Below are 19,759 nucleotides of genomic sequence, written 5' to 3'. Positions count from 1 at the left end.
TTCATTGCTGTTAATCTCTTATAGCACCTAATCATAAGTTAAGCTTTATCATAGGTGTATCATAGGAGGGAACAGTCATATAATGGGATTTCACAGAAATGGAAGTAAGATAAGCTTATTTTGGTGCAAAACATTCTGAAATCCATGCATATGAGAGGGCTTCTAAAAGTTCATGGGAGGCCGGCGCCGCGGCTCACTAGGCTAATCCTCCGCCTTGCGGCACACCGGGTTCTAGTCCCGGTCGGGGCACCGGATTCTGTCCCGGCTGCCCCTCTTCCAGGCCAGCTCTCTGCTGTGCCCAGGGAGTGCAGTGGAGGATGGCTCAAGTGCTTGGGCCCTGCACCCCATGGGAGACCAGGATAGGCACCTGGCTCCTGCCATTGGATCAGCGCGGTGCGCCGGCCGCAGCGCGCCAGCCACGGCGGCCATTGGAGGGTGAACCAACGGCAAAGGAAGACCTTTCTCTCTGTCTCTCTCTCACTGTCCACTCTGCCTGTCAAAAAAAAAAAAAAAAAAAAAAAAAGTTCATGGGAAATGCAAAATAAATTATCTCTGAACTAAATTTTTATAACTTCTTCAAATACCCTTATATGTATAGGCTTCTGTACCTTATAAGGTTGTAGAAACCCACTGGGGATCCTGCCATGTACACCCTGGGCTAAGGCGGACTGCTGTCCTGGGGGTTAAGACTTCAGCATACAAACTTGAGGGAGAGAGAGACACAGTGCAGCCCTTCACAGCTCCCCCCATCAGCCAATGGGAAGGACGGTGCCTGCCCCACTGCCCTCAGAGGATTATCAGAGGGCTGGGGACACAGATGAAAATCCAATGCCCTCAGCAGGACCTTAGAACCTGCTGGCCAACCTACGTCTTACTACGTCACAAATGCCCAGTAACGTGGCTTCTCGTGCAGCAGTCGTTTGGGATCCTTCTGTACCTGGGTGTACCTGCCGAGATAAAGATTTTCTCATTCCGGTAATGAGGGCCAGATCACCTTAAGGTTTTATTTAAATGTAAGAGGAAGCAAGGTATGAAGATTAAGTGCATATTTTAGCACAATTTACTAAAAAAGAATGTACATAGTATGACCACATGTTTGTTGGAGAAAAAAGGTTTTCACTTAGAAAAAAAGGTAGCAATGGCCGGCGCCGTCACTCAACAGGCTAATCCTCCTTGCGGCGCTGGCACACCGGGTTCTAGTCCTGGTCGGGGCACCGGATTCTGCCCCGGTTGCCCCTCTTCCAGGCCAGCTCTCTGCTATGGCCCAGGAGTGCAGTGGAGGATGGCCCAAGTCCTTGGGCCCTGCATCCCATGGGAGACCAGGATAAGCACCTGGCTCCTGCCTTCGGATCAGCGTGGTGCGCTGGCCGCAGCGTGCCGGCCGCGGCGGCCATTGGAGGGTGAACCAACGGCAAAGGAAGACCTTTCTCTCTGTCTCTCTCTCTATCACTGTCCACTCTGCCTGTCAAAAATTTAAAAAAAAAAAAGGTAGCAAGGATATATATCAAAGTGCTAAGAAGGTGATGCTCTCCTGGTAGAAGTATCGTATATGATTTTTAATTTCTTTAATCAGCAGTGCCTAAAAATCATAAAACAGCACATATTACTTTTTATAAAAAAGCACAGAAGTAATATGCAGGATAACCTCACAAAAAATCAATATTTTCCCATTATTCTTTTCTCTTTTTCTCCTCCTATTCAAGTAACTAGGCAGTTTTACCCATACTGCCTCATTTGGACGTTATAAACAAAACCAGGATTTTTAAAAAAAAATTTATTTTATTGGCGAGGCAGAGAGACACAGAGTGAGCTCCCATCTGGTGGTTCATTCCCCAAATGTCTGCAAAGGCTGGGTTGGGGCTGAAGCTGGAAACCAGGGACTCGGTCCAAGCTTTCCATGTCGGTGGCAGGAAACCAACTGCTTGAGCCATCCCTGCCACTTCCCAGCGTCGGCATTTGCAGAAAGCTGGGACTGGGAGCCAGAGATGCGACCGGAACCCAGGCAGTCTGAGGGGGACACAGGTGCCCCAAGTGCTACGCCAAACACTTGCCTTCCCTCTAAGATTTTTTTAAGGGAAAAAAAAAAAGATAAAGCACCTGGCCACTACAGCCAGACTTCGTGCTGGGTATACCACATTTGAATGATGAGACGTTCCACTGTGCTGCACCTGCGTATCCTCTAAGATAGGGCAGGGCAGCAGTGACCCTGCACAGCCTCTGTGAGAATTCACTGAGTAAACTCACCAAGTGCTCAGACTCTGTCCAGCACACGCTAAGAAACCCTTTCCCCGGGCTTCCTCGCCTGTCAAGAGTCCTTGAGACTCAGCCCTCAACATCTCAGTTGGCTTCTGATACTAGCTATACAGTACTATGCCCCACATTCAATGTTTGCAGGAAATCTATAACAATATCTGTCCATTCCAATTAAGCCCAGAACGTTTTTTTAAAAAAGATTTATTTGGGGGCTGGCGCTGTGGTGTGGCAGATGAAGCCGCTGGCTTCCCCTATGGGTGCCAGTTCAAGTCCCAGCTGCTCCACTTCCAATCCAGCTTCCTGCTAATGTACCAGGAAAGCAGCACAGGATGGTCCAGGTGCTTGGGCCCCTGTACCCAAGTGGAGACCCGGAGTAGACTCCAGGCTCCTGGCTTTGGACCTGCCCAGCTCCGGCCACTGCAGCCATTTGGGGAGTGAACCAACTGATGGAGGATCTCTCTCTCTCTCTCTCTCACTCTCGCTCTCTTTCTCGCTCTTTCAAATAAATACTAAATAAATCTTTTTTTAAAAAAGATTTTATTTATCTGAAAGGCTGAAAGAGAGAAAGAGAAATCTTCCATCTGCTGGTTCACTCCCCCAAATGGCCGCAGTCAGGGCTGGACCAGGCTGAAACCAGGAACCTAAAACTCTATTCAGGTCTCCTACATGGGTGGCAGGGGCCCAAGCACCTGGTTCATCTTTTTCTGCTTTCCCAGGAGCATTAGCAGGGAGCTGGATGGAAAGCAGAGCAACGAGGACTTGAACCAGTGCTCTGATAAGGGATGCCAGCGTCAGAGTTGGTGGCTTAACCCCCCTGAGCCAAGATGCCAACCTCAAGCCAAGAACTTCAACTGCCAAATCCACCCCAGTAATTCTGTTCTACATTTCCTTGAGGGGCACCTCTGATCGCTTCTGTCTTGAGAGCTGTATTCTATGTTGTTCAAATGCTATAGCCTAATTCTTAAAGTTTCATCTCTGTCCTCCAAATCCAGTTTCACAGATTGGGTTAATAGTGCCAGTCTCTTAAGAGTTAAGGCCATTAGCAGCCAGCAACAGGACAGTGCTGTGAGTCCACCAGCAGTTACTTAACCTCTCTGTGCTGCCATCTCATCTGCACAATGAGGATCCTAACAGGAACTCTCGAGTTCACTGGTTGTGAAGGGTCCAAGGCTTAAGTCACATACAGGGCTCTAAACAGTGGTGAGTGGTGAATGTACCTTGAAACATTACCTTAAGTAAAAGAAACCTGAACTGCATGACTCCACTTAAATAAAATACACAAGGTCAGCAAATGCACAGGTAAGAAGAGACAGGGGGCCGGTGCAGCGGCTCACTAGGCTAATCCTCCGCCTAGCGGTGCCGGCACACCGGGTTCTAGTCCTGGTCGGGGCACCGATCCTGTCCCGGTTGCCCCTCTTCCAGGCCAGCTCTCTGCTGTGGCCCGGGAGTGCAGTGGAGGATGGCCCAAGTCCTTGGGCCCTGCATCCCATGGGAGACCAGGATCAGCACCTGGCTCCTGCCATCGGATCAGCGCGGTGTGCCGGCCGCAGCACGCCTACCGCGGCGGCCATTGGAGGGTGAACCAACGGCAAAAAGGAAGACCTTTCTCTCTGTCTCTCTCTCACTGTCCACTCTGCCTGTCAAAAAAAAAAAAAAAAGAAGAGACAGGGGTGCTCACTGAGGATGACTGCTGAGTTGCTGAGTGGGCAGGGGCTTCCCTGCTGGAGCTAGACAGCAACGATGGCTGCACAACATTGTGAATGGACAAAGTGTCACTGTCAGGTAAGTTTCCAAGCCGACGGCAAGCGCAGGGTGAGTGGGGATGGTCTGGGACAATCTTCCTAAACCGCGTATCCTCTGAGGTGGGCTCTGAAGGAGGACCAGGCCCTCAAGACCTAAGATTCAGCCAATAAGAAGAGGACCTGTGCCAGCCACGGCTCACGGCAAGGAGTGAAGGTGTGGGAGGAGCTGCCAGACGGTGTGGAGAAGTGGACCCCGAACTCAAAAACGATGTTCCGCCTGGTTCTGTCATTGATTAGCTGTGGGATACCAGCCCCAAATCTTACTGCTGAGCTTTCTGTAAAATTGGAGTATCCCCAATTCTCTCAAAGAGGCATCATAAAGATGAACTAAAACGAGGCAAGGTAGAAGTGTGATCTAAACCCAAGACAGCCTGCAACCGTAAGGGATGTGGCCATGCCACACATCAGCTCTCAAACCTGGCTGTCCCCTGGAACCTCCTAGGGAGATCTAAAGTATTCTGATGACTGGGTCCTGCCTCCCAAGCCCAGGAACCCTGGTGGTGGCTGTCTAGGGTGCATATCTGAAACTGGCCATTGCAAAGCTCCCCAGGTGACTGGCTGGTGTTAAAAGTCACTGGTGTAACACATTAGCAGCCGCAGTAGGGCCAGCGAGTGTAGCCATGACACTGTGAGGACCAGAGCACTACACAGAACTGATATGAGGACACACAGGTACATTAGCAGGGGGCTGGATGGGAGGCAGAGCAGCTGGGACCGCAACCCACACGCAAGTGGTGGTGCCACAACACCAGCTCCCATTCTCCTTTTTAAGAGGGAGCAATGCGCTAAGTCCCCCAGGAACAATTCCTCACCGCATCCTAAATGGGCGTCTTCCAACCATTCCCTATTCCTACAGCCTACCCAGGGTCTAAATACCACCGCTGTACGGTTTTTCTCAACACGTAAACCAGAGAGCTGAAAGGAAACAGATCTCCTGGGCCGCTTAGACGAATGGCGGCTACCCAGAGAACCCCACGCGTGGAAGAGCCCAGCCTCGCAGGGAGTTCAGGAGGAAAAGGATGCGGCCCAGGGCATTCTAGCGCGCCCAATCCTTCTATTTCTTTTCAAAGACAGCACGTACACTTTGCACACTCTTCTGGAGCCTCTTTATTGAGAAACTTCTCCACGCGTTTAGAATAAAGCTCAATAGCTCTGGACATGAAAGCAAAGTCAACCCCACAGCTTCTGAACATCATGGGAGCACTCCTGCCCCGGAACTCCCCACTCTCCCAACACAGGGTCCCACACCCCAGCTCTTCCTTCTCTGCTTTCACCCTGGAGCAGCCCAGTGGTCTGCCACTGCTGGCTCATGTATGTGATTGGCACCAGCTCCAAGCCAGCCTGGCCCCTCCCTGGACTCTGACCAGCCACTTTCCTGACATCAAAGCAGCCACCACACCACCCAGTGCAGATTGCAACTGACTGAGCAGGTGGCTCGGGCCCTGGGTCACAGGTCCCAGCGAACAGGAGCAATAAAAAGACTGCGGTCTCGGTGAGAAGCCACGGACAGGCAACTGAGCATGCACTGTGGGTTAATCACTAACCCTCCTAGGCCTTTACAGCTTACCAGGCTTTCCTGGATGGAGCCCACATCCATCACCTGGGCAGAGAGCAAGAGAACACCCCACCCTCACCCCATGTGCTGTGGGAGAGCCCTGACCGCTGGGGAAGAAGGAGCAGAGTCTTGGAGAGGCGGACAGGCTCCCTGCAAGTCACTTGTAGGAGCCAGGAGGGCTGCATGTGGGAAGCAGCGAGTATTACACCCTCATTACTGCTCATTAGCCACAGGTGAGCAGCAGCCAGTGTGCCAAGGCAGCCACGACAGGGCTTCCACCCCAGAACCGGGGTTTGGGATCAGGAAGTCTCCCTCAGGGGTACGTGCCAGTGGTTCCCACGGCCCCACAGTCAGGCCCAGCCCCCTCTCTCCGGAGCACCCACCCATTCTGTATTCCCCACGACATCTGCCAGCATCTCCAGCCAGGAGATTGGGGATGGGAAGAGTCAGAGGGAAACAGTGCAAGGTCAAGGGAGGCACTCAAACCCAGGGGCAAGTAGATGCAGAAGAAAGAGAACACGGGAGGAGGGGGAGGGGGGAGAGGAGGAAAGGCACTTTCTCATCAAGTCCACAGACAACTTTCCAAGACAAGGAACCCAAGCTTTTTCAGAGCTGCGATTTCTGAGGGCTCCTGGAAGCACAGATCCCGGACAGGACATTCAGGCTTCAGGGCCTTTGCCCTCGCTAATCCACCTCCAGGAAGGCTGCTGGAGTTTCCCCTTGTTGCTCATCCTGAGTAAGTGGCCCCCGCCCCCACCCCCTTAGCCTTCCTCTAGGCACATCTCACATTAGCTGTAAACATCTCCACTCAACCCCACTGATCTCTGGGTGTCCTGGGGCAGGTATTTTAAATAAGGCCAGTTCCCTGGGCCTACTGTACCTCAGGGCACATGTTAAGAATGCAACCGGCTCACTAGGCTAATCCTCCGCCTGCGGCGCAGGCACCCCAGGTTCTAGTCCCGGTCGGGGCACCGGTTCTGTCCCAGTTGCTCCTCTTCCAGTCCAGCTCTCTGCTGTGGCCCAGGAGGACAGTGGAGGATGGCCCAAGTGCTTGGGCCCTGCACCCGCATGGGAGACCAGGAGGAAGCACCTGGCTCCTGGCTTCGGATCAGCGCAGCACGCCGGCCACAGCAGCCATAAGGGGGAACCAACGGAAGGAAAACCTTTCTCTCTGTCTCTCTCATTGTCTAACTCTGCTTATCAATAAAAAAAAAAAAAAATGCAATCTGCAGAATCCAGGAATTAGACATGGAACAAATGACCCAGCTGCCAACTTCCTCTATGGATAAGTGTTCACCAAAAGAAAAATAAAACAAACTGGAGGACAGGATGGAGCAAGGTGACTCTAGGTGAAGAGCCTTAGAGAAAAGAGCAGCCAAATGCCATGGAAGGACCTTGCTGGAAATATCTGACAACCAAGAATAACCGGTAATTATTCCTAGGCATTTAATAGTGCTATGGATATATTTTTAAAAACACAGTCCTTTTCTTTTAGCAATACATACCAAAGCACATGTTTGGAATTATAGGTTGTGAATTTGTCTTAAAATAACTGGGGAGGGGAGAGGTGAGGCTCTAAGTGTAATGAGAATGACCGCTTATTAGTAAAGCTCCATGATGAGTTCTACTTTTGAATATGTTTAGAAATCTGCATAATGAAAACTTAAAAAAAAGAAAAGTTGGCATGGAGCAGTTGTGTAGCCTAGTGGTTAAGACACCCATGCCCCATGCTGGGACGAACCTGGGTTGCAGTCCCAGCTCCAGCTCCTGGTTCCAGTTTCCTGCCAATGCAGACCCTGGGAGGCAGCAGTAATGGTTCGATAACTGGGTTCTGGTAAGCAATGTGGGGGACCTGGATTGAGTTCCTGGCTTCAACCCAACCAAGTTCCAGCCACTACAGCCATATGAGGGGTCTACCAGCACAAGGGACCATATTCATTCTTTCCTTTCCCCACCCCCTCCCCTTCTTCCTCTCAAACAGGCAGAACTAAAGTGAATATTGTTAGACCCTGCAACTGATCACCAAAAGCCAGCAGCCGCAACTGATTTCGGCTCACAGCGAAGAAGTCCAGACATCAACACTGATTCAGTGAAGTCAGGAGTGTGTTGATGTGAGGCTTGAAGCGTCCTCTCTCAGTCCACTGCGATGACCTCAGAAGAGGAAGAGGGACACGGTGGACCACCTCAGAGAGCCAGGGGCCACCGAGCAGGAAACAGGGAGAAATACACAGCACCACCAAAGCCCGGTAAAAACCACAAAGTATCCCAGAAGGAGATGCATAGGTAGCAAACACACACAAGACACTCAACCCCGTCAATAACCGGAAAACTGAAGGCCACTGACTCCAGGAGACTGGAGCAGGAGAGCTACCTGTGTGCACCTGTGCACTGCTGCCCCAATTCCAGAAGGCAAAACAGCAGCCCGGAAATGGAAACATGGCAAACGCCACAGAGGCGGTATATTCGTGCCACGGACTAACCAAAGGTCAGGAAGAAGCAGCACTGATCTCACTGACAGGGATAGGTCTCACGGATACAATGTCGGATGCAAAACCCATGTACATAAAGCTCACGGGCATGCAAACCTAACAACCTAGCCTGCACTCACGTGGAAGAGCTATGAAAAAAAGGAAGGGATGGAAGAAAACCTTCAGGCAGGAGGTAGGTGTGACCAGGAGGAGCACTGGGGATGGTCTCTGCTCTTGAGCTAGGGGGTGGGTGCAAGGAGGTTCACTCTATTATTTTTCTTTAAATGACTCATGCTATAGACCATCTTTCGTACTTCTATCTCACCACTAAAAACCTTAAAGAATGTGCTGGACAGAGAACCTGCCAGCACTGAACAGCTCAGACAAAAAGGTAAGGGGAAGAAAGGAACTCGTGTGCTTCACGTCCCCAAACTCAGGACCAGACTACCTTGAGGGGGGGTGGGAGGCACGAAGCAAGAGTCCCAGGGGAAGAGGCACCAGAATTCCCAGAATAAGACCCTGGGGCAAGGGCTGAGGACGGCCAAGTCTCTGCCGGCAGGGATGCAAGCACAAGGGCTGGGCTAAGAAGGTACTGACTTACATGACGACCCACAGCGGCTAAAAAAACAAACAAACAAAAATGATATACGGCAGAACCTCAGGAAGCTCATGAAAAAAATAGAATTAAGATATAAGTTTATTTTGGTGCAAAAGAAATTGAAATCCATGCAGTTTTTTTCATCGTACAATTTTCCGGGAACCTTCTGCAGATCCCCGGCATGCAGACAATGGGACACTACTCACCCTTCCAAGGGAATGCAGCTCTGACACTTGCTACAACAGAGTTGAACCTGAAGATACTCCGCTAAAGGAAATATGCCAGGCAAGAGGATGGATACTGGAAAATGAGTTAGGAAACCTAGCTTCCATCTGGCTCTAACCACACTTTCTCGCTGAGCAGTCCCTAGCCACCTGCTCTCAGAGACCATCTGTGAAGGCGATGGAAAGGCTGACATTCCCAGGTGAATCTGCAGATCAGCCACCAGCCCAGAGAGACAGAGACACACAAGCAAGGGGGCTGAATGTCAGCAATCCAGAGCAAGCACCAAAGGGTACTCAGGCCATGAGAAGTATGTCAGGAAGCTTGGATGGGGAGGAAGAATATGACTTTTTTTCTTTTTTTAAAGATTTATTTATTTACCTGAAAGAGTTACACACAGAGAGAAGGGGAGAAAGAGAGAGAGACAGAAAGAGAGACAGAGAGGTTTTCCATCCGCTGATTCACTCCCCAGATGGCTGCAACAGCCGGAGCTGTGCTAAAGCCAGGAGCTTCTTCTGGGTCTCCCACGCGGGTGCAGGGGCCCTAGGATTTGGGCCATCTTTTACTGCACAGCAGAGAGCTGGATCAGAAGTGGTGCAGCTGGGACTCAAATCGGTGCCCACATGGATGCCAGCATTGCAGGCAGCAGCTTTACCTGCTATGCCACCATGCCAGGCCCAGAACATGACTTTTTTTAAAAAAAAAAAAAGAAGAAGAAGCTACACCATGCTCATACACACATAAGCAAGAGCACAGAAACTGAAAGGTACAATGTAAACCAAGCAGTTGCTATGCAGCCAGATGGGAATAAGGAAAGAGCTCTTCTCTGAGATCCATGTAATCTTGTTCTATTAGACACTTGGTAGAAGTACAGAAGTCTGGCCATCAAGCCAGAACATACCACAAGAAACTACATTTAAGCAATGTGACTAAAGATGCGAATCCAAACTCTGGGAATCCCAAATGCCCTACAAAGGAGGAAATCTTTGGAGGCGCAGGGGTCCCCCTCCACTGCAGGACCCCCAGGCAAGCTCAGAGCTCTCCTCCTTCTCCTGTGTCCAGCTCTACTGTCTGCCAGAGGTCTTCCGGGGCCTCAAGCGTCCTCCAGACCAACTGCCCCACCTGGAAGCCGGAGTCCACCCTCCTAGCTCTGCGGCTCTGGGCAAGTTTCTGAACCTGTCTGCTAAGCCCCGATTCTCTCCTCTACACAGTGAAACCAGCCCAAAATTTGTGAGGATTTAACACGGTCATCACAGACGCACTTAGCACAGTACCAGGCTCGCAGTGAGCAGACGCCTGTATTCTCAGCTCGTTCCACTCATCTGCACTTCAAAGGTTCCTCACTCACTCCTGTAAGATCCATGGCCACAGCCAGAGCTCTTAATCCTCCTCCACCTCAAGGAGTGGGGTTTTCTGGCTCCCTGCCCCATGATGCATTTGCACCTGCTGTTTCCGCTGCCCAGATATCTTTTAGTGAAATTTAACAACTGAACTCCCAAGCATCTTTTTTTTTTTTTTTTTTTTTGACAGGCAGAGTGGACAGTAAGAGAGAGAGACAGAGAGAAAGGTCTTCCTTTTCTGTTGGTTCACCCCCCCCTTATGGCCACTGTGGCTGGCGCACCGCGCAGATCTGAAGCCAGGAGCCAGGTGCTTCTCCTGGTCTCCCATGCAGGTGCAGGGCCCAAGCACTTGGGCCATCCTCCACTGCACTCCCGGGCCACAGCAGAGAGCTGGACTGGAAGAGGAGCAACTGGGACAGGATCCGGTGCCCCAACCGGGACTAGAACCTGGGGTGCCGGTATCGCAGGCGGAGGATTGGCCTATTGAGCCGCGATGCTGGCCTCCCATGCATCTTTTGGGGGCAATTTCAGTGGGATCCCAAGCCTTCTCCAATGCCACCGCATGCTTCAGTGGCTCAGTGCACTACCTGATGGTGGGTTCCTAGTATCTGTTTATACTGCCTGCCCTGCTGGGCTAGAACTGTCTTCTCTAGCCTCCATCCCTCCCAATGCTTAATGCAGTGTCAGCCTTTGCTGACTCAAGAAAACAGGCTGTGGACAAAAACAGTTTGGAAAACAATTAAAAATGCACCAGACACAGAAATCAAGTGGGACAACTGAGGCAGAACCAGCTCTAGCAAGCAGTCATGGAGGGTGCAGGAGTGAGATCGGGGGACACCAGGGTCACAGCGAGGCTTGGGCATAACTCCGCCAGATCAGCTCTGGCGGATGGCAGTCATGGGCATCCCTGGGCAGGCAAGACAGTGGGACTGTACCTTTGAGGGGACTCTGAGGCCACACCAACAAGGCCTTCAACCTGCCAACAAGAGGTGACCAGGGAGAGAGATGCTCAGGGATCGGGAGCTTGCTTCTCTTCCGAGCAGGAATAGGTGGCAACAGGCAGGTGAGACAGCCAGCTGCATTGGGTGCCCACTTACCCCAGCTAATGGTCCCCAGGAGCATGAAAACAAGAGGGCCAAGGGCCTCACTCAAAGGCAGGGGCAGGCAACGTCTGGCCCGCACGCCGTGTACAGCCTCCCTGAATTCATCTGGTGTGGTTTTGCCAAGGCAGCCGCAGGCGGGACTCAAAATTCAATGCATCTACAGCAGGCTAATTTTAAAGTTGATGATTCTGTATGGCCCACGAACGATGCTATAAATAGCCAAATGGTCCCTGGCAGAAAAAAAAAAGGTTTGCTAGTCCTGCCTAAGGAGACACAAACTTTGGATCTAGCATCTCTATTCCACTGTGCTGAACCAGTGGGAGACAGACTTCCATTGACCTACGCGAGTCCACTGCTGGACACACACATCCGCACACAGGAGCAAAAAGAACACATGGATGCCCACCCCACTGTGACTTGTGGCCATGGATGAAATTTTAGCTGCAGCTTAAACACCTCTTCCCTCTCTGTTTTCCCAGCACTCTGCAGTGAGTGTATTCCACATGTGGAACCAGTGGGGGAGGGACGCAGTGCCAACGTGACAAACACACCAAGATGAATCGCAGCTGGCCCTGGCTCAGGCTCGAGAGGGCAACGGGACTGCGGGTCCCCACCGAGGAGAGGGCGCCAAGCGGAGTGGGCAGAGAAGTGGTGGGAGAAACAGCCCACATGTAGCCAAGGGGACTCAAACAGGGCAAGGGTGGAACAGGTGTTTGGAAGACACATGGGGGAGGTGGAGGGTTTCAGTGGTTCCCAGGTGAGGTTTTCTAAGTCCCCAGGCAAGAATTTCACAGACAGAACTGAACAGCCCTGCACCTTCATCCCCTGCAGTGTGCGAGGCATGGAACTCAATGAGACCATGCACGTGAGAGTGCTTAGCAAGTTAATATCTGTGCCAGCGTACGCTTCTGTTACTGGCACTGGGGAGGCTGGGCACACCCCTCCCCCTGGCAGACCAACCTCTCCTTCCCCTATGAACCCTGACAAGCCAGCAAGGGTGGAGCAGAGTTGGAGATCTGGCTTCTGTCACATCCCATTTGGGAAGGGAGCTCAGCTTCTATCTCTCTGCTCCCCACCTCAGCCCTCCTTTGAAGACAAAGAAGCAGTTAGAAAAGCGGCAGGAACTCCTGACCCTCGAGGAGACACCCACGGCTCCCTGCAGTGCCACTCAGGGTGTGAGATGGGCAGGGAGTGAGTAAGCACTACTGGGCCACCTTTAGCCCACACCTACCCTGCACGGCAGATAAAGCAGAGACCTCGGGTCAGGCAAGGTGCCTGTGGCGGCCAGAGCCTCGGCAGAGGGTGGACAAGAGGTGCCACCCTCTGCTCCTGCTGGGGCCGCTTGTGTCTTCCTGAAGCCGAGAACAAGGACAAGGGATGCCCCCACCCCCATGAGAGTCACCTGCAGTACTTGTTAAAGGTCCGGCTTCCTGAACTACACAATCAGAAATTCTCGGGGTGGGCTCTAGAATTGTAACTGGAGAAACAAAAAAGCCACCCCAGACAAACCCTGCATACACTGAAGAGAATCATTTTGCTAGAGCTCCTCACTGTTTGGGAAAACCAGCTGCCTTTCCGTGATCCTGGGTGAGGACCTGGTGCAGCCTTCCCTCCTCCTGTTGGCCCTACACTGCACGCCTTCAGGGTTCCCAAAGTCAAGGAGCCCATCCCAACCCTTTCACTCAGTGACCACAGAGATGTGCACATCCACAGGCCTCAGTTTCTCATCTGGACGATGGGCAGGCGATATGGTGCCTTGGGGTTTGTCTCAAGGCTAAAACTAGGCACACGACCCTGAAGCCCTGCCACATTGTGCTCTGATGGATCACAGGTTCCAGTCCTATAAAAATAAAGAACCTGAATTGCTCTTAATATTCGGGGGGAGAGGGGAAGGACTGCTTTCTTTTCTCAGAGTGAATTTTTTTTTTTTTTTTTTTTTTTTTTGGACAGGCAGAGTGGATAGTGAGAGAGAGAGAGACAGAGAGAAAGGTCTTCCTTTTCCATTGGTTCACCCTCCAATGGCCGCTGCGGCCGGTGCATCATGCTGATCTGAAGCCAGGAGCCAGGTGCTTCTCCTGGTCTCCCATGCGGGTGCAGGGCCCAAGCACTTGAGCCATCCTCCACTGCCTTCCCAGGCCATAGCAGAGAGCTGGCCTGGAAGAGGGGCAAGCGGGATAGAATCTGGTGCCCTAACCGGGACTAGAACCCGGTGTGCCGGCGCCGCAAGGCGGAGGATTAGCCTGTTGAGCCACGGCGCCAGCTCTCAGAGTGAAATTAAAAAGATCCCTTGTGGGGCCAGTGCCATGGCACAGGGAGTTAAGCCGCTACCTGCAGCAGTGGCATCCCATATGGGCACCAGTTCCCGTCCCAGCTGCTCCACTTCCGATCCAGCTCCCTGCTAATATGCTGTGGGAGACACAGATGGGGTTTCTCGCTCCTGGCTTCAACCGGGCCCAGCCCTATCATTGCTTCCATCTGGGGAGTGAATCAGCAGATGAAGATCTCTCTCAGTGTCTCCCTCTCTTGCTGCGGCTCTGACTTTCAAATAAATGGATAGGGGCCAGTGCTGTAGCGCAGCAGGTTAAAGCCCTGGCCTGAAACGCCGGTTTCCCACATGGGTGCCAGTTCTAGTCTCAGCTACTCCTCTTCCAATCCAGCTTTCTGCTATGGCGTGGGAAGGCAGTGCAGGATGGCCTGGGCCCCTGCACCCATGTAGGAGACCAGAAGAAGCTCCTGGTTCCTGGCTTCGGATCGGCACAGCTCCAGCCGTTGCAGCCATCTGGGGAGTGAACCAACAGATGGAAGACCTCTATCTATCTGTACCTCTCTCTGTAACTTTAAAAAAAAAAAAAAAGGAAAGGAAAAAATAATCTAATCATTTAGAAAAATGGATAAATGTTAAGAAAAAAATCTCTCTTTCCATATCCAATTTCCAATTATCTGGCACAACCATTTTTGTTTTGTTTGTTTTGTTTTGTTTTGTTTTTAAATGTCCATTATTTTTGTTAAGTTCTTTCCACAGCCCAAACAGGAAGGGGAGAAGTTTGCAAGGTTACAGCCTACTAGCTGCCTTCAGCACCTTGCTGATCACCGAGGCTCTTCACACCCTGTCCATCATGAAATCCTCCCAGTCTCCTCATTCTACAGTCCAAGCCACTGGTGCTCAGGGAGCTGGAACTGCCCGAGGCTGCACAGCCAGGCTGTGAGCTGCAAATGCAGATCTAACTCTGAATTTCTCCATGTTTGTCCTGTGTCCCAGTGAGACAATGCCGAGTTCCAGACACAGCAAAAGCCAACGGCACCAAATGCCACACAGACCCATGAGCCGTCCATCCCCTCCACGGCACGGCAGCAGCGCTAACCAGCCAGCCACACATCCTAACAGCTTTCCACCCAGAGCTGCTGGAAGGCTGTGTGCACAGGGCCATGAGAGGCGGGACAGAGCAGCAGTCACACGAGCGAAAGCAATGCCAGGGATTTAGTCAACAGAGAGCTAATATGAGTCAACAGTGGGTGCTGCTGCCAAGCGCACTAATGGGATCTTCGGCTGCATTAATACAAGGAAAGCGTCTAGGGCAGGCCAGGGGAGGGAGTCCCGCCCTGCTCAGCCCAGACCACACCTGAGAGCTACGCAGGGCTGGGCTAAGGAGAGGGAGGTGCCCTCCTAGGCAGGAGTGGCTTGAAGGTGGCACTCTGTCTAGAAGAGGAAGCTACTTGGAAGCTGCTGGTTTGCAGAGCAAGCCCTCAGTGTGCAGCTTAGAGACGGGTGTTTAAACACATCCTTTTAAAAACTCACACTGCAGCAGAGACTGAAAAACCACTGGCTGGGTACTCAACCTGCACTGCACAAGGGGGACCCACGCCCATCAGAGGGGGCCCTCTGAAGAGGATAAACAGTGGGTTCCTCCTTCATCATACAGACCGGGCTTTGGGTCTGAGCTCCTGTGTTCTCAAGTATCAGACTGCTGAAAGTCGCCCAGTGCCTCCCCATCCCATCTGCACCCGCGCGAGTCTGGGAGTGCCTGTCCTCTCCCTCACGCATCACTCAGAAGAAGAAAAAAAAAAATGTGTTGCCACTCGTGTTTCCCAAGAGCCTCCAGACCCAGCTTGGTGCTGGGCACATGAAAGATGCCCAATCCATGGAGCCTGAGCTGATCAGCAGAGCCACAGCCAGGTCACACTGAGGCTGTTAGTGGGTTTCAGAACACAAGTGTTCCCACAGAACTAATAAAAGGTTTATGACAATACATAACCACTTACAGCATGGTGGGCGAAGGAGCTGTGAAGGCTCCCACCCCCAGGGGGTTTTCATGACAAAGGGGCCACAGTTAGCTTGGCCAGGTCCCTGGGTGCCCACAGATGTAAATAGGGAGAAGGCAGCTCAGGGTGGGTACAGTGGTCACAGGTAGATCCTATGTGTGTAACACAGAGCCGAGCAATGGCAGAGGCCAGGAAGTGGTAGATCAGGAACACACAGAAAAGAATAATGACACATGGGACCAAACACCAAAAAAAGGAGAGCATGAAAACTGGATCCAGTGGGAGGTGGGCCTGGGGACCAGCACAAAGCCACCGGGGAGCCGGCCGCCTGGCGCTAACCCTGCAACTCTGAGAGTTCACTACAGGAGCTGCAGCTCTGATCCAGGAGATCTGTGCAGGAGACCGTGCGATGCCATTCCAATAGCCAATCAATCTTTCAATCGATGAGCCATGCTAGCTGCTCATTCTTCATCCTTCGTCCCTGAGAGCTCACAGGACAAAAGCCAGCATTTGCTGGTGTGTGTGTGTGTGTGCGCGCGCGCGTGCCTAAATAAAATAAGGAGTTCACTAACTCACGTGCTAATTATATCCAGAACCTGCCATCCAGATAAACCTGGACGGGGAGAATTCTTTGCTCTCTGCTAAATCAGGGAAGATACCTTGTAGGAAGCCCAGGGTCTCCTCCCGGCGCCCCAGGAGGCCCCCGGCCATCCATGACAACCCAGCCTTCCCCGCCTGGCCTGGCCATCTGTATGTATGTTTGGATCTATTCGTCAGGCAAGCCTTTTACTCCACTGGCATGTTCATCTCAGAAACACCCACCTGCCAGGAGCAATACCGTTTATAAACGAATTATCCCTGGGGAGCAGTCAGAAAACCACGGGCAAGGAGCACTGCCCAAATGCCCCAGGATAGCGTTCCTCTCCCAGCTGCTAGCTACGCCACATCCTCCCCAGCGCCAGCTGCCCGCACCAGCACAGCCAGCTCTCCAGGCCTCCACTCCCAGCCCGGGAAAAAGCCCCAGAGCCTCCTTCTGAGAAGCAGTCACATTTTAATGCTATTTTAAAGACAACAGTTGAAAGCACCCACCGGAACACTGTCTCCTTTGCCATAAATTAAAAAGGACCCTAAAAGGGTATTTTCACAACAAAATGAAAAATGACAATCTTGGAGAGCACAAGGTCCCAACAAATTAAAACTGCCAGAAATGCAAACAGTCTCAAAATCAAGCCTAAACAGACAGGCGGTTCACCCCAGGCAGGGAGGGTTGTGATTTTTTTTCCACGGGAGACCCTGGCACCTTCCTAGCCCTCTTGAAAAGTCCAAAGAATCCCCACCACCCCGGAAGGCCTAAAAGCTTTCTCTGGAAGTCTGGGCACGTCGCCTCTCCCGCTGCAAGCGTCCAGATGATCTGTAACATCCATCTAACGCCCAATTACTGCCGTGTCCTCATCACACCCAAAGATTCCCGAAGGCAGCGTCTGCCGCAGCGCCGGGTGCACACGGCAGGCGCCCCGTTAATGGGTGACTCTGATTGGATCTGATCTGGCCCCTTCGGCCACAGAGACTCCAGCAGCCAGCGCCCTGCCGGGGACAGCCGCGCCGGCCTAGCTCGCTGCGGGAACGGGGCGGGGTGCAACCACCTGTGGGCGGGCGGCCTGGACGCGGGCCCCGCGCGCAGCCAGCCGCCCGGGGGTGCCCCGCCGGCCCCACGCACGCTGTCCCCAAGGAGCGGGGGAGTCCAGCTCCGCGGCCGACTCCCAGCGGCCCCGCCAAGGCTCTGCCAGCGCGAAGTTGACCAGGTCCCAGAGTTAGCTCCCGGGGCGCCCTAATCCGGCGAGGCGGCGGGGAGAGGGCCTCTCTGGGAAAGGGAGTCGGGGACAGCTCAGAGCAGAAGGGGGTCTCTAAGGCTCTCCCAAACTTGGAGCACCTGCCGGGTCCAGCGTCTCGACAAGACCGGGTGGCCAGTTTGGGGTGGGTGTGAGGGATTAGGCGGCCACCCTGGGGCAGCCCTGTACGGCTCTGAGATTTTTCCACCCAGCATCCAAAAGGCCCCCACGCTAGATCCTGGGGGTGGACGGGCAACACCGGCCAGGAACACCGGCCACCCGTGCCAAGGGGCGGGGACTCGGGACGCGGGGGCTGTGCGCGCCGGCAAAGACTAGGTGGGCGCCAGGAAAAGCGCCAGGTGCCAAGCAGGGGGGCGGGGGCCAACGATGAGGCCCGAGGTTGGTGGCCCGCGAGAGAAGGCGGCTCAGGAGTGCGCCCAAACCGCCATGGGGGAGGGGATTCCGGAGGGCCGCAAGGGGAGCTGCCCCGAGGGGCGCGGGAAGCCAGTGCCCCGGGTCGGCCCCGTCACTCACCGGCAGGTCCACGCTCACTTCGGTCCCGTCGAGCAGGAAGACCCGGCAGTAGAGGGTGGCCTTAGCAGCGCCGGCGGCGGAGATGTGCACGGCCGCGCCGCCCGTGAGCAGGGGCCCGCCGCCGGCCGGGAACACGCTGCCCCCGGGCGCGGCGGGCAGCACCGAGGGGGCGGCGGCAGCGGCGGCCGGGCCCCCCCGGAACCCCCCGTCGCGCTCGTCCCCCAGCCCGGCGGCCCCGCGCCCCGCCGCGCCGCGCGCGTAGCGCTGCATGGAGCGGCGGCCAAAGGTCCGGCGCAGGAACCGCAGCATCCTCTGGCTGGGGGCGCCCCCTGCCTCCGCCCCCAGCGCCGCCCGCTGCGCCGCCGCCCGGGAGCGTCCCGCGACGCCGTCAGTGCCCGCGGCCGCCGGCGCCACCAGCACCGCCTCCCGCGGGCTGCGGCCCGGGGCTCGCTCCCGCCGAGGCGGAGGCCGAGGCCGCGCGCCGGCCGCCTGCGGGGCGCGCCGGCCGGGCCAGCGCCGGCCGCGGGTGGCCGCGGGCGGGAGGACGCGCTCGGGGCGGCCCCGGGGCCGTCCGGCCGCCGCCGCAGCTGTTGCTCCTGCCGCCGCCCGCTCTCCCGGGCCGGCGGCCTGCGCGGGCTTCGGAGGGGCCGCTCCCGACGGCCGGCCTCGGGCAGCCCGGGGGCTGCGGGGGACGCGGGGGGCGGGCTGCGGGCTGCTCCCGCGCCGCGCGCCGGCCGAGGGCCAGCCGGAGCAGGGCGCCTGCGTGCTCCCGGCGCGCTCGCTCCCACCCGCCGCGCCGCGCCCGGGGCCCGGAGAGGCCCCGCCGAGCGCCCGCTCCCAAGGCGCCTTTTTCTGAGCCCGCGGCCCCCGCCTCCCACCTGGGAGGCTGCACCTCCAGCCGCCGCCGCCGCCGCCGCCGGGACTGCAGCACGCCCTCCTCCCTCGGGGCTACGCTGGGTAATTGCAAGCCGGGTCTGTGCTGCCCCCTGCCGGCCCGAGCGCCCCCTGCTGCTGTAGGTGTGCTCACGTATGTCCACGTAGGTGAGTACACACGTGTTTCCGGCGGCCCGAGCCCTGGAGACGCCCCGAGAGTCCCCTTCCCCCGGTTAGGGAAACAGCGCCATGTGCCCTCCAAAAGCCTTGCCCTGGAGGCCTGGGAGGGAAGCTTGGCGTTAAGTTTCTCCTCCTGGAAAAAAAGAGTGCGCTCAGTTCCCCTTGTGCAAGAGAGGGTGCACTAGGTAACCCGCAAGTCGTGCCCGTTGAAGATCTCAGAACTGGAAGAGCTCCTTTAGCCAGTCCAGTCCAGTGGACTTGTCCAAATAAGGAAATTAGGCCTGGCAAGGAAAGGAAGTACTTTTCCAGCGTACTGTGCAGGAAAAACACCTGCTTGTATGGGGCAAGGGCCTGAGCAAGTGACTCCAACTGAGAGACCAAGAGAAGGTTGAACAAACGACGGGGAAGCAGAGAACTGGGGCGCTGAGAATGTAGGGGGCCCGCGGAGAGTTTGGGGCACAGGGAATTGTTTGGAAGCGATGCCTTGCAGGTCCCAGGTCTGCCTCAGAGAGAAGCGGGTTGTCCAGTGTGGCCGGGTGAGGCATGTGGCTGAAAGGAGGTCAGGCCTCTTGGGAAGAATAACAGGGCTCTTCATGCGCTCTTAATCCTGCGCCAGGCACCGTGGTAAGCCCTCTCCATTCATCGGCTCTCTTAATCCTACAGGCAGCCTGGTTGGAGAGGATCTCACCCCATTGTACAGAGGAGGAAACTGAAGCTTAGAGAGCTTAGGCGACTAGCCCTG

At 54.6% G+C, this 19,759-nt stretch overlaps 1 protein-coding gene across 2 annotated transcripts in view; it reads right to left on the bottom strand.

Moving 5' to 3' along the window:
- Positions 1-18,273, bottom strand: part of EPB41L4B (erythrocyte membrane protein band 4.1 like 4B) — a 146,522-nt gene extending 128,249 nt beyond the window's left edge. For both annotated transcript variants that reach the window (XM_062207790.1, XM_062207789.1), the window contains exon 1: positions 17,965-18,273. In XM_062207790.1, coding sequence (XP_062063774.1) covers positions 17,965-18,273 — 309 coding nt within the window. The remainder of the gene's footprint in view (positions 1-17,964) is intronic.
- Positions 18,274-19,759: the final 1,486 nt, after the last annotated feature.

This window comes from Lepus europaeus, chromosome 12 (genome assembly GCF_033115175.1).
Source record: "Lepus europaeus isolate LE1 chromosome 12, mLepTim1.pri, whole genome shotgun sequence".
Taxonomy (NCBI): Eukaryota; Metazoa; Chordata; class Mammalia; order Lagomorpha; family Leporidae; genus Lepus; species Lepus europaeus.
This window is presented reverse-complemented; position numbering and strand designations above follow the sequence as displayed.